This window comes from Numenius arquata, chromosome 9 (assembly GCF_964106895.1).
Source record: "Numenius arquata chromosome 9, bNumArq3.hap1.1, whole genome shotgun sequence".
Lineage (NCBI taxonomy): Eukaryota > Metazoa > Chordata > Aves > Charadriiformes > Scolopacidae > Numenius > Numenius arquata.
In genome coordinates this window covers 23904537-23919884 of record NC_133584.1, presented here as the reverse complement: position 1 = coordinate 23919884, position 15348 = coordinate 23904537, and the positions used below count along the sequence as shown (strand labels likewise).

The 15348-nt window shown below is 39.6% G+C and overlaps 1 protein-coding gene across 1 annotated transcript in view; it reads right to left on the bottom strand.

Moving 5' to 3' along the window:
- LOC141468409 (glypican-5-like) overlaps positions 1 to 15348 on the bottom strand; it is a 382005-nt gene that overhangs the window by 248043 nt on the left and 118614 nt on the right. Inside the window, exon 4 of the mRNA XM_074153483.1 lies at positions 2533 to 2663. Coding sequence (XP_074009584.1) covers positions 2533 to 2663 — 131 coding nt within the window. The remainder of the gene's footprint in view (positions 1 to 2532; positions 2664 to 15348) is intronic.

The following is a 15348-nucleotide window of genomic DNA, read 5'->3' as shown; positions in this document are numbered from 1 at the left end:
TTACTCAAAGTTCTGAAACCCTTTGGAAAAGGAGCTTGATTTTGTAACTGGCCTTGCAAAGATGTAATATCTTTGTAGCAAACATACATATGTGGATACAAGCTAATTGGCACTAGGTTTTCAAGGGAATCTCTAAGCAGGCACTACAGAAGAGACAAGAGGTCACACTTTATTGGCGTTTCTGCTACAGATGTGCTAACCAGAATGGTTCTTCTCTTAGGGCTTGGGAATATTCTGACACATTAAGGGAATGAGCCACAGCTTTTCTGTTTACTTGGGGAGTGCTGGCTCATTCCTTCTCTTTTTCTTTCCTTATTCTGAAAGGCAGGAGTCATGTTCCATGCTCCCTTTGAGTTAAGGATAATTTGGAGGGATGTCGGCTACACAGACCAACAGACAGACTCAGTGATTCTGATTCCCTGTTTGACTTTGTACCTAAACTGACAGCAAGCTGACGTTATTGCTCTTCATTTTTCAAATCGCCAGAAGGAATGGCACCAAAAAAGATTCACTTAATTACTCTCATAATCTAGATCCCCTGTAGCAGTTATCTGTCACTCTAAGTGCATTTTACACAACCCACTGCAGGAATGATTTCACCCATCCATTATAAAATTTTATTACCTAAAATTGCTTTTTATTGATATCATATGTGATTAAATGATAGATGATGAACAACACAGTGATGTAACCAACCACTGTGTATTTCACTCTATTTACTATTTCACAATTGTTTCCAAGAAGCAAAGTAGAAGCTTCATGCCATGTGTTTTATAGGAAGTTGTGGAAAAATTAAAAATATTCTCCACTTCTTATTACTTATGGCATGGCTCCATCATTCATTTTTGCTGCATAGGCTCTCCATAATACCTATCAACAATATTTCAGTAATAATTTACACTAATTATGTAAGGATGGCCTTAGTTTAGATTTTTTTGATAAATTAATTTTCAGTGCACAGACCAATTTTTGAAAACCGTCTAATTTAGAGTATATTAGTTTTAGCATATTTTGTTTTCCATCTACAGGACTTGCATTTTAAAAAGTCATATCCAAATAATTCTAGATGGTTGGGAAGGGGAGGGAGCAGATCCTCAGGTGAGAAAGAACTGCTGTCGTGCCATTAAAGACACCAATTTGCATCTGTTTAAGAGGTTACCTCTTAATAGGTTGGCAATTCTGCCTTTTTGGTTGCCAGTGTGTAAGTCCCAGTGAAGTCAATGAGTTACACAGAAGATGGCCTAGGGATCTGTGTTATTTTATTAATTGTACTACAACTGGTCTTTGGATTATTACTGCTGAATTTATTAATTTAATTCTTTTAATGCTCTTTTCTCTGACTTGCATGGTAAAATTTGATTAGCTCCAAGCATGAGCACAAACTGTTGTGTTTTGATTTTAAATTACAAAAGGGATAAAAGTATTGCTATCACTCAAAAAACTTAGCTTGCTACTATTACTTTTATCTTTTAATGCAGTGTTTGTTTCATTCATGCAAGATTAGATGAGAATTGAAAGAGAAATGGATAAATATCTCATCTTCACAACTCAAACTCCAGAATCCAGGCTGTGGAAATTTTAATATTGCTGTCATCCACCTGTCCAACATACAGAGATACACATGGACTCCCAGGGCACATCAGACACCGTTCTCAGACAGAGGTGTAAGTCCAGCACGATTCCACTCAATTCGCTGAAGTTGTTCCAGATTAATACTAGTGTTACAGAGAACAATATGTTAGCCAGAAATACGTCGTCATGACTTTAGGGTCAGTTAGCCCTGACATCTACTCACGTATCATGAGTGGGATTGCAAAGACATCCTTCCCACCCCACTTAGAATTTACAGGAAACCAATCCAGGAGCTACACAAGGAAAATGAAAGACAGACTAGGAGATCTGGGAGCAGGAATACTCCTGCCAAGGTCAGTGGCAGCAATTGAGCTGCCTAGAGTCTCCACTGGCATGCAGCTGAAGAACAGAAGCCAAGACAGACACAACAAGCCTAAACATAAATGCTTCTGTTCTCACTCTGTTAGGTAACAAATCAAGGAGATTGCAAGGGATCTTATTACTCCTCCCCAGCACTGTGAAATGAGGGACTGACTTTGTGTGAGGGCAAGGAATCTCTGCTTTTCACCCTTTCTCCCTTCCCACCTCTGCCCCTGGGTAAGCTCAAGTCCTTAAAGGTCTAAGCGTTGTATTTTAAGTAATTTAGACTCAACTCTGGAAATTACTCAGACTTTTTTGATGAAAGCTTTTACCATTTTCATTGAAAGTTTCTGGAAATAATGAACACCTTGGTGCTAAGTAGTAACATCAAGTCTGGCCTGTAAAAAGCTTCTCTTGGAGAGACCTGCAGTGTAATACCACAAACACATCTGCATCGCTATCAGTGATGGCAGCAGCTGGAGAGCACAGAGACAGGGTGACAGAACTGCGGCTCTGGATTGAACACTATGTTGCAAGGAACCATTTACGCAAAGCGTGAGGCAGAGAATTTATTTCAAAGCAACTGTTGCTTAGGGTTACCTTCTTTTATTGTTCAGACTAGCGTGAGCCATCACAAATGTCTGGGTTTCAGTCACTTCCTTCACTGGCACTATATTGTCCGATGACAGGTTCCCTTCTTGTTGTTTGGGCTGTCCACACACTTTATCAACCTGTGTGAAAGGAAAGGAAAACCAGGTTTGAATGGAGAAACTGATTTACAATCGCCCAAGGGTCAGCTTGTTCCTTGGGGTCTGTGTTTACTGCAAGAGAAGGTATCCGGGCCAGAGAATGAAAGGATTCTTCTGTCCTGGACCTGGAAACTAGTTCCCTGCATAAAAAATGACCAAATTAAGAGGCAGTGCAAAGAGCACTGCTACCAGAAAGCCAACAGTCATGGATTTGTCACTGGGTACCTGGACTATAGCACACCTGGCCGGAAGAGTTACTTAACTGAAGTGTTGCCGAAGGCAAACTTTTATTTAGAAACATACCTGGAGTTTGATGGTACACAGATTATGGTAGAACATCTGCCCTGTATATAGAGAGCAGAGTCTATTTGGTGTTTGAAGGGTCTTGTAATAAAAAGACAGCTGAGGCTTTCAGCCTTTAACTAGACAATATTCCCTTGAAAAAAGGAAATAAGCAAAAGAAGTCAGCATCAACAAATTACTGTCGAGAAAGTCTTTTCTTGGACAAAACAGAATGAAAAGAGAATTTCCAGCCCTGGAATCATTAGGGCCTTGGATCCTAGGTTCACATTACTAACGTCGCTCAGCCATTTGCCCTTCTTGCCTTCCTGAAGCCTGTCAGAGGGGATTTAATACAAGAGCAGGAGAAAGCAAGCTTGTGTTTATCCTTTGTGCACTGTGGATCTGACACTGCTCGTGCATCCTGCCACGTTTATTTGCTGTAACACCTTTAAGTGACAACAGTAAGACAAACCTCTTCCCTTTCTAATCCACAAATAAGTAATCCGTAATGTTTTCACCTATGCTTAACTGCTCAAGCAAACATGAAAAGACGACAAAGGAAATCCTGCTGTGGGCATAGTACTACCAGAGACCTTAATCATACAGAATCCATCATCCTGCACAGCACTGAATTTGGTATTCCTTCTTCAGTTTTCCATTAGAACCAGGGTGAGATGGATTTTTGCTGGTCTCTGCATTTCACTGCATTTTTAAAACCCTTACTGAGTCACAACTGCCTATCTGCTGAATATTTCAGACCACAGATGACTTCAAGTAATTTTTTCTGCCCCTCTGCACCACTATGTTGTGTATGTCAGTACGAGCACAGGACAATTTTCTTACCTTAGCCCCTTTCCTCCAGGAAAACTACTGCTATGTAAAGCTAAGATATTTTCCTCTAAAAAACCCAGCCAATTGCACACAAGGAGTTGGAAGCTGCATAGGCATGGCACTTAATGTCAACTTTAGTTATACGAATTACAGCCTGGTCCAGTGTAATATGCTGTGAAGAACCTAAAACTGTAGAAATTGAATACAAACACACTGGATTAATCCTGACATACCTCCAGCAGTCAGAACGGGAGCCAGCTGCCTCACTCAACACCATGCACTGTGTATATTATTCTGGTTTCACCAGGGACTAGCACAGCATTGCTTTAAAACACAGCTTTGGGAAATAAAATATTCTATTTCAGTCCCTTCTAAACTCCTGTAAAGAAAAAAACCAACACTCTATGCAAATGAAAACACAAACCAAAAATGCCTTTTGAATCCTTTGGAGCTAGACAGAGAGTATCACACAGCTAGACCACATTCCTGCACAGGATGCTCTCTCCCATGCCCCAGGTTTCCCAGGTCTCCTACAGCACACAGACTCAAATTCCCAGCAAAGGTTTCTGCGAAGTCCATCTTAGATTACATCATGTCACAAAAGTTCATGTCTTCAAATTACATACACCTCAAATCTAGTCACTAGGGATTTAAAAACAGTTTTAAACAACTAACGCCAGAGCGTTTTGGAAAAGCAATGTGGTTCCTATATACATAAGCAATGAAAAACTCCAAGTTTTTTGTTTTTCCTGTAAGAAGTTTCAAAGAGATTTAGTCATCATTTTTTGTTGTGAATCAAGAGTTTAAGCATCCAAATGAAAATACTCACTTTGTTTTGATTTGTATTTTTGATACCATAGAAAGAAAATTACTCTTTAAATTGCAAAAGTTTCAGTATTTTCTATGCCAAACCTTAACTTTGGGGTTTTCTTTTTAACCGGTAATAAGAATTTCCTGCATATCAAAAAACCCCACAGTATTTTAAGGAAAAAATATTTCTCAGTGGAAAATTTTAAACAGTTCTACTCTATTAAAAAGAAAGTTAAATTAAATTAAATTAAAAATTTGTTAAATGAAAGAGGAAATCACATTCACACTGCACCTCGTGCAGGCCTTTTAGGGCCTTTCTTCTTAATAATATGCTAAGAAACACTAGCAATGCTCTATAATTTAAACTACTGCACAGACATTTTAATCTGAAGTGAGATTAACAAGGTGGAAGATACAATAATGACATATTATTTGTAATAACAGTAGCTCTTAAATGTCTCAGTTGAGATCCAGACTGCATTTTACTGGGAATAAAAAAAAAATAGTGTGAGGCAGTCCCCGTCAAACAGCATTTGACACTTAAAAGAACAAAAAAATTATGAGAAAGCAGTGGAGAGGCACGAAGTGACTTCTCCAGTGTCAAAGTAGGGGCCCATGGCAGACCACAGGTCTTGCTCTGTGTAGTCAATGCCCTTGTTCACCTCAGCCCAACAGTCCCCAGCCCAGACCCAGCTCCCGAGGTTGGTTCCACCAGTGCAGGGGCCTGGGCAGTTCCAGCATGGCCAGGCTAGCAGTTCGTCAACCCTCTTTTCTTTCCACCCCTACCAGCATGAAGTTTCTTCAAGGTTAGTGTGGATCATCAGATGTTCTTCCTTCCCAACCTCTTTGAGGCAGCAAGGATGAAGGATTTCACCCCTCCACTGCTCTCATGGTGTGTACAGGTGGTTTGAAAACTTATGCCCATGAAGACTAAACTCCATCGCAAGAGTCTTCTCCCATGGCTCTTCAGTTACTCCTATTTGGCATATTTATTTCAGATTTTGGATGAGTTAAACAGAACCTTGATTATTTTTTTTACATGTTTTTCATGGGGACTGACTTTGACTTCTCACTGAAATTTTTACTTTTCCTGCAAAATAAAATAAAATGCTGAATTTTACTAATTAATTTTGGCTGTCACAAAGTTGATGGCAAATGTGAGAACATTTAAACTTCCAGCTAGGACATCTATGAAAAATGAGTTAATGCTGTGTAACTTAAAAAGTATGAGGCATGACATTTAAAAAAAAAGAAAATAGGTGTTTTCTGGCACTGCAGCATCTGGAATCTACTGCTACAAATTACCTGTCTGTTAACAATAGTAAGAACACAGCGGGTTTCCCTCCCATTCTAAGGGCACCAGACAACTGCACTGTCACTTCAACTCAGAGCTCATGAATCAAGCCTCACCACCCAAAAGAAAGATCACAGAATCACAGAATATTTTTGGTTGGATGGGACCTTTGAGATCATCGAGTCCAACCAACAACAACAAAAAAAAAACACAAAAAAACCCCCACACCCAAAAAATCCCAGAACACCAACACCAAAACCAAACCAAAACAAACACCCACAACCCCACCCCACCCCACCCACAACCAGACACAACCCAACAATCTCGGGCACTAGAGCATGCCCTGAAGTGCCATGTCTACACGTTTCTTAAATACCTCCAGGGATGGCGACTCCACCACCTCCCTGGGCAGGCTGTTCCAGTGCCTGACCACTCTCTCAGTAAAGTAGTTCTTCCTAATACCTAATCTAATCCTCCCCTGCCGCAACTTCAGACCATTTCCTCTGGTCCTGTCATTATTCCCTTGGGAGAAGAGGCCAACACCCACCTCTCTACAACCTCCTTTCAGGTAGTTGTAGAGGGCAATGAGGTCCCCCCTCAGCCTCCTCTTCTCCAAACTAAACATGCCCAGTTCCCTCAGCCTCTCCTCATATGACTTGTTCTCTAGACCCCTCACCAGCTTGGTGGCTCTCCTCTGGACATGCTCCAGCAGCTCAATGACCTTCCTGTAGTGAGGGGCCCAGAACTGCACACAGCACTCGAGGTGAGGCCTCACCAGTGCCGAGTACAGAGGCACCATCACTTCCCTCCTCCTGCTGGCCACGCTATTCCTGATACAGGCCAGGATGCCGTTGGCTTTCTTGGCCACCTGGGCACACTGCTGGCTCATGTTAAGCTGGCTGTCCACCAATACCCCCAGGTCCTTTTCTGCTGGGCAGCTTTCCAGCCACTCCTCCCCAAGCCTGTAGCTTTGCCTGGGGTTGTTGTGACCAAAATGCAGGACCCGGCACTTGGCCTTATTAAACCTCATCTCATTGGCCTTGGCCCATTGATCCAACCTGTCCAAAGTGCTACCAAAGTGCTACCAAAGTTTACCAAAAAGTTTACCAAAGTTTACCAAAGTTTTTACCAAAGTTTACCAAAGTTTTTACCAAAGTTTACCAAAGTTTTTACCAAAGTTTACCAAAGTTTTTACCAAAGTTTACCAAAGTTTAGTGCTACGAAAACCAGGGACTGGGATTTTAAAGATTTATTTCTTTGTATGCGTCTTACTGCTTTCAAGTTATCTCTTAAAGTGTAGACTAAGTGATTTTTTATTTATTCAAACAGGAGCTAACATTCCTTTACTGACACTGGACATTAGAATTTGACACAATAACAAAAAATATCAAGTATTGTGAAAGGTAAGAGAACTGCAAAGCCTTAGCTGCAAAGAACTGGAGATACCGCTGATAAAATTTAACAAAAATTAGTAGAAACAGAAAATCCATTGCTCTTTTCCTACATACAATTTTTAGTACACAGACTAATCAGGAATTAACATAAAGAATGACTAAGCTCATTAATTTCCTTGATATTTAAACTTAAAAATTAGCCTGTCAATCTTAAATTGCAAGCTTATAGAAAATCATCCCTCAATAACCATAAAAACATTAAGGTCATTCCTCCTGTCTCTTTGATAATATTTAACCAAGTTTGCCTGTGAACAGCTGAAAACTAGTATTCCTCATACCTCATCTTCTGAATTATCAATAATGTTTCACAATTCTATACACTTTAGATTAAAGCTTTTCTTTTACTTACACACCAATGATTCTTCTTAAATAGCTGCCTTTCTGACAACCATAGATACATTTCTTCTCCTGTGAACTTTCCTTTGTAATGAAATACAGTCATATATATATGGATTATTTGACCTCTTACTATTTGTTCTTTAAAAGAATGACTATTTACAATGACTACAGAGGCTTAACAAAATAAATTGAAAAAATCTCATCCAAAATCTTTTGAACTCTTGCAGTTTGAGCAACCTTAAACATTGAGGTCACATTTAATATACCTAATATAATCAAACAAGGGAAAAATGTCATGCCCTTCTGGATACCAAGAGGATCTTATCTCTCCAAAGCAGAAGACCTTTTCACTAGTTCAGAACACTAATTTTCTTTGATTTTGTAATGGGAAGCTAAGTATTTTAAAATACAAGATTTTTCTAGTGATTGGGCTGCGAGTTATTTTTAAAACTCTGACACGTTTTTCAGCAGATTTCTGCCGCCCCGATCCGTAATCCAATTCAGCTCTGTGAAAACCCAGCATCTGGGTGAACACCTCTGACAAATTACACCCCTCAGCCCAGACTCCCGATGGCTGTGCAGACGGCAGCACAGCCGTACCCCACACCACACGTGTCACAAACATCTTTCAAATCAGCATTGAGAGTTTGCTGGTTCCATCTGCCAAGTTTGAAGTCAGGGAAGCAAGAAGTTTGTTACAGAGAAGTCAGGTTTTAATGTTCAGGCTTGCATGTTCACATGAGACCTCATCTCCTTTGGGTCAGACATGCCCTTATCACTCGATTACTGATAGATAGCACAAGACACCAACAGACATCTTGCTTGTAATTTTCTCTAAGTCATCACCGAAGTTCTCCTCCTTTGGAGTGGCTATCACCTGTTACTATAGTATTGTTGCAAAGTGTTCATTTCCGATGCTCAAAAGACGAGTGGGAGCACATCGGATACAATGTAAGCCACGGCTTATTGCTCATTGCCCCTGTCTACAGCTCATTGAACAAAATCTTACCTTCAATGAAGCAGCAATAGCTGAGAAAATAACAGATATCATTAGGAGAAGAGAGCAAGTAACCTTTGATTTTGCTTTCTTTTAAATATTCTTCCTCTTACAGAATCTGCCACCTATTACAAACGCAGCATTTTGCTGGTAGCAAAGTTCAGCAATACATAAACTATGGGACTATTACTTCATTTTCCTACAGGAACACGCTGTGTTGCACTTGGGAGGGGAACTTTCTCCTCTCTCTTATCTTGAATCTATTGGACAGTTTAATGTAAATTAACTTCCTACAAATCTTCTGAAAATCAGCAGTCAAAGAAGTTGACCATTACTAGATACCAGAGATTCCACCAAGGAGAGTGGCATTAATTCCTCCGCAACAGAAAAATCTTCTGTTGGAATTGACACTTACTTAGACATCAAAGAATCCAGCCATGGAATTTAAATCCATAAGAAATTAGGCTCTGTGTGTTCTCTGCTGCCTCTGGAAATACCTGTCTTTATTCAAGTGATTTGAATTGCAGTAATATTTCTAGGTTCAGTTTTGGAATCAAGATATGCCAGAAATAAACAAAAAAGTCCCGTAAAAGGAAGAGCTCACATTCGGAGGCAACAACAAGAAACTATAGGCATATCCTAAAAAGGAGAGACAAATACAAAGATATTGAGAGCTACAGATCATTCTAATATTTTTATGAAACATCCAGGCTCCTGTTGCTCCTAGGCATGTCTCACAATCTTCCTCAAACTAAAAAAATCAAGAGGAATGGGATTTTCAGTATTGAATAGGATGCAAACTCGAACAAGCTCCAAGTCAAAAAGAGGCAGGTTTCAAGTGCATAGAATTTATAGGAGAATAATTTACATGGCTGCAATTAACTTCCTCTTACGTATTTCTAAGGGTCCAGCCTGAGGTGTTACAAGGCCAGGCAGGACTCCTGGATGCCCTTATAAAAAATGTTACTTATAGACTCTGTTCATCTATTCAAAAATTCATTTTTCTTCCTTTTTAACTAAGAAGGTCAGGTTTCCAGGCTACCAGATATATTGAGAAACATGAACATTCAGCAAAAGTGGAGTAGCAGTAGAATTCTGCAAACTGCCCTGAAATTAGTGCTTGAAAAGAGAAGTGCTGTGTTAGGAGGTTTTGTGCTTGCGTGAATCAACATTTTTGTCTTTTTTAAGTTCTGTCTGCAGCAAGAGAGACATCCTTTCAGGCATCAACGCTGGGCACACACAACGGTCAAATTCTGCAGCAGCTACTCAAATTCTACGAGGCCCTCTCCCAAATTAAAAATGCAAATGACGAGTAACAAGAATTTGGGGTCTTATTGTAGAAGATTCTTAAGAAAGAATGGTTAGATAATCTGTACTGAGCCAAGCGACTGGGCATGCCATGAAGCTTGCATCTGAATGCATACAGACAGGTTTTGTTCACAGTAATTGAGGATTTCTGGAAAAATGTAAAATAAGGAGATACCTTACACGATATCAGATATTTCAAGAATTCTATACAATTTATATCTAACAAATTTTCACTGTCAATTACGAGGATGTACTTTCGCTGCTCTCACTGGCTTTAAAATCACATACACTGGACAGAATATTAAACTATCCACAGTTTACCTCCATGTGTGAAATCTTTTCAGCACGCATATATCAATAACTTTGTCTATTTAGTTAGGATTTTTAAAAACATTTTTGTTCAAACTGTATATATATTTACCCAGCTGGAAAGAGAAGTGGTAATCATTTATAAAGCCAAAACAAAATAGGAACAGCACCTGAGAGGTAATGACAGCTCCCCGCCTCCCCCACAACACCCCCAAGATTCAGGACTAATCTTTCCTGACAGTCAGCCTTTGTTAGTTGTGACATTTGTCCTTAGATATTGACAACCTAAAAGGTTAAGCTCAATTTTATAATTAATTACAATAATCTAGTATGGAAGGAAAATTCCATTGGGAATCAATCCAAGCAAGTCACTTTAAAAGCTCTCAAAAAAATTAGGTAACTTTAAAGATAAATAAGAAGAAAATCAATTAAAAGATTTTATTCAAATTTCCCTTTTATCTCTCTTCAAATTAATTATAGTATATCAAAACGGTATTGCATGTTATGTGTTTATTATTTATTCCCTTAAGTGAAAGCAATTATCAAAATATTACTGGAATTTCTTTTATCATCGCAAGCTTAAAATGTAACTTAGAAAAACCCTTCATAGGTTGTTCTTCAAAGGCTCAATAACCCAGTACAAAAAGTAGCAAAGAAAGATCATACATCTTACAACCACACATAGAGATATATATAAAAAAGGCAAAACACACTCGTATCCTTTCAGGGCTTCCCTATTATGCAAGTGTTGTACAGACTAAGCACCAAACTGCTGCAGTTACCGCTGCGGACAGAAGTCCCTAGCACAGACTGGTTCCCAGTGCAAAGGCAGCACCACCACCATCAGCAGCCGGCCCCAGCATCTGCAGCAAGAGCTGGGGTCACCCCAGCTCTGCTGGCAGGACCCCATAGTGATATTCCTTTGCCCTATGCAGCCAAAGCAGCCAAGCATCAATATCAGGGTTGAGCTGAGCTAGTAAGGCTCGTTTTGAGCTGACCCAGTCAGAGAGAGCTCCATCACTGATTGTGGTGAGGGGGTACCTCCAGCAGCAGGGGACTGACATGCAGAAGGGATCATATCCATGACTTAGGCAGGTCACCAGTTCTCACAGGCAATTCTTGGAAATAACATCTTTCCTTAGACTCAGGTACTTTCCTAGATATCTACAGTCAAAAAACGAGCTTGTCACTCTTTGATTTGCTTTAAATAAGATTAGAAGATAGTCACATAAGGAGCTAAAAATAATTTTTTTTTCCTCAAGTTAACTTTAGCAATGTTGATCTGTTCTTTACTTCTTGATGATGTCCAAGAGCTCTCTGAGACAAGATCAGGGCCCATCTCACTAAACACAGCTAGTTTGATCCCCACCCCAACACAACACGGTCAGTCCCATTGGTTTTAGCGAGCTGCAGCTGCCCAGCAGCAGAATGCACAAGACAGGCCAGTGACATAAAGAATCAACATGAAGGGGAGCCTACTGAAAGAGGGAGCGTTTCTCCCTAAACAGCATCTCCTTTTGGTATTGCCAAAGGCAACTAGGTAGAACAAATCATTAGTCTGAGCCAGCTAGAGTCTTCTGTTCCTCGATACACAGAATCACAGAATGATACGGGGTTGGAAAGGACCTCGATCATCTAGTCCAAACCCCCTGACAAAAGCAGGTCCACCCAGAGCAGGTTGCACAGGAACGTGTCCAGGCAGGTTTGGAATGTCTCCAGAGACGGAGACTCCACCACCTCTTTGGGCAGCCTGTTCCAGGGCTCTGCCACCCTCAAAGGAAATAAGTTCCTCCTCATGTTTAGGTGGAACTTCTTATGTCCAACTTTGTGCCCATTACCTCTTGTCCTGTCACTGGGCCTCACTCTCTTGACACCCACCCTTTAAGTATTTATAGGTGTTGATCATAATTACAACAGAATTGCAGGAATGAGTTTGAATAACTGGCCAAGTTGACTGCAAGCACTCATTCTTCATATATGAACAAATAAAAAATTGTACTGAATTACTAGTGTCTATGACAACTACGTGCCTGAGCCAGATCTGACCCATGGATAACTTAGTCACATAATTCTCTGAGCATGCAATTCAGCTTCATTTTTGAGTTTAACACTTTCAGAAGAGGGAATCACCACTCAGGTATTTAGGCACAAGCCTAGAAAACCAAAACAATCATCCTAGCAGACCTTTTGGTATATTTGTTCCAAACACAGCTTTCAACTGAAGAGTTTTGTCTCCAGTCTTTATATAATGCAAACAGAATTGTTTCTTGGTGGTTTTCATGTGTCTGGCATTAAACAGCATACCCAAAAGAAGGCAATGAACAGTAACACAGAACAAGATTCATTTTTGCTTACTCCATAACTTACACTGATTTCATGTCTGTAAAATACTACATTAATTAGATATTGAATTTTGCAAATAAATGACATAACTGTGCTACAGGCTCTCAGATAATTCAAAATGCTTCTCAAAACCATTGTGTACTCTATGTGGATCCCTCCTCCTCTGCAGGGTACTTGAAAGAGGGTTGCATGAGCTGGGGACAAGCCCCAGGGTGGTGAAGGGACAGGCGAATGTCCACACAGAAGAGAAGGGACCTCAGGCTGACAGGCTCCACAGCTCCTGGTCAAAATCTCCCCTTTCTCTGCAGGTACATATAACTAAAGAACCAAGCTTCAGGAAAACAAATGGAGGAAACACTCCTTCAGTAAAAAGGTTTACTCCAAATCTCTTTAGGAAAAACTGTTTCTGTTACTTCAAACTGATCTCTGAGCATGTTCAGGCGGGCATTTCCAGGGAAGAGAGCATCCCTATTAGGGCTGGCTAATGCTGCAAACGGGATCCAGATTTTAAGACACAAGAAGAATCATGTATATCCTATATATTTAAGAGCACTGATACACTTACTCTGAAAACATTTGCCAAAAATGGTAATCAAGATCAGGAAACCACCAATTTTCAGCAAAACTTTTAAATCCTTCTAAGATTTTTTTTTTCTATTCATCATTACTACATGTATTTAGTTGGAGAGGTGAAATGCCTGAACTTTCTCTTCCAGAAGACATCTCGAAAGTGACCTAACAAAAATACGTAGGAAGTCAGAAGACCATTATAGTTTCACATCATCACATTAGCTAAAACAAAGCTGAAAGTTTATGCAATCACTAAATAAACATGTCAATAACAACATCAAGACCTCTGAAGAAGGTCAGAACAACCTTCCATTTTGTATATAATAAGAATATAATAATTAGAAAAGACAGACAAACACATTCAATTCTTCTTTTTTCATGAGATGTGTCACTTCAGTTATAATTTTCTGACAGCGGCTGCCAAAATCAACATGTTTTCTAGTGCCTTTTTTTTCTGAACACGAGTAAGTAATTTTAGATGACACTGAAGACTTGAGTAATTATTCAAGATCTGTCGCAATAGTATGTAGCACAATTATCGGGGCAGCAGCAGCCGCCCTTGTTTAAAATATTTAGCAGACATTTTTCACATTGAGACAAGAACATTACATTTATAAGCAAATTCTAAGTCTTCTCTCCTGTCTCCTAAGGAAATAAATTCTAATGCAGAAGCTATGTGCTGCTTATAGCGGGTACCAAAATAGCTGGTTTTTCCCTTTAACTTAGGACCTCAGACAGATGTTATTTGGCATTTTACCATCAAAGAGGACTGGGTCCCTGCACAGAATGCTAAACCCTTGCTTCTCCTCAGGGCCTGATTCATCACATCTATTGGGACAGGCCTCGCTGGCATCAACAGGCTTTTGGTTTATAAACACGTGTGGCAGGCAGATTCCGATCTTGTTTACTTGGTGAAAGGAAGGATGCTTTGAGGATTTACTACAGGGATTGACTAATGCGGATCTATTTAGGACTATTAAACCATTAATGTCATTTCACTAGTTGAGCATTTCTGCAGTTGAAACTAGATGAAGATACTGAAGTTTAAGTCCAAACTGCAGATCAGACCTTTAATATTGTACCTTTGAATTTCATCAAGACAGAGATCTTCCTAGCAAGACATTAAGCATGATTTACTAGTATACGCATCCTGTTTCCAGCTTAAGATTCAAGGGCCAATTGATAAATAAAGTAAACAGTCCCAAGAAAGCACTGTCTTAAACTGCCTGCTCTCTGCAGAATTCATTTTTACTACGCTCAGGGTGCTGGAATGGTACCATTACGGCAGTTCAGTGTTAGGGAAGAGGAATAGTAGGAAAACAGAGCTGAAAACAAGGAATAAATGTTCTTAAAACAGATCAAAGACCGTGACTCTTCATTTATGGTCGTCAGGCCTTTTTCACTCCAAACTTCATTTCTGATCCACGCTTTGCTAAAACAAAAGCAACAAAAAGATCCACTGTAAACCATTATGTCTAGCCAAGAAGATATATATCTTGCCATTATTTCTTAGTCTAGAAAACATTTCCTCACTGATGGCATGCTGAGATTTCTGAGATCCATTAATGTACTTGTCTGACCCATTTCTGATTAAGTTCTGCAACAAGAGCAAACAAAAAATAGCCTTTCTTTTGGTTTGAAATTTCTCAGATTTTGTGTAACATCTCAGAGAAATAATCCTAGAAAATACAAAGGAAATCAGACAGGACGTTTTCAAGCTGAAGGGTAGTGAAAACTTAACATTTTGACCTTTAAAAACACATCATAATTCAAAATAAGTCTCCTTTTACAATGTTAAGTCTTACTCACTGAAAAATTGACAAACTCAAGCAGGGACATCAGGTGTAATCAACAGTGAGCTACACAGTCACTTCAATAAACTGTGACTGCATCCATTTAACAAAAACTAATCACCTTTTGGGGGTAACTGACTAGATATGAGTTACCAGCTCTGACAACTTGCTGAATTAGTGTTAGCAACGCTGTCAAGAATCAATCATGCTTTATCAGCCATGAAGTAAAGCGGCACATTATGTATCATATCACATAAAAAGCAGCACAGTGAACACGTGTGGAGCTTTCAAGCCCACCGAGTGTATGCAGAAAGCTGTCAGAAAATAGGGATTCTCA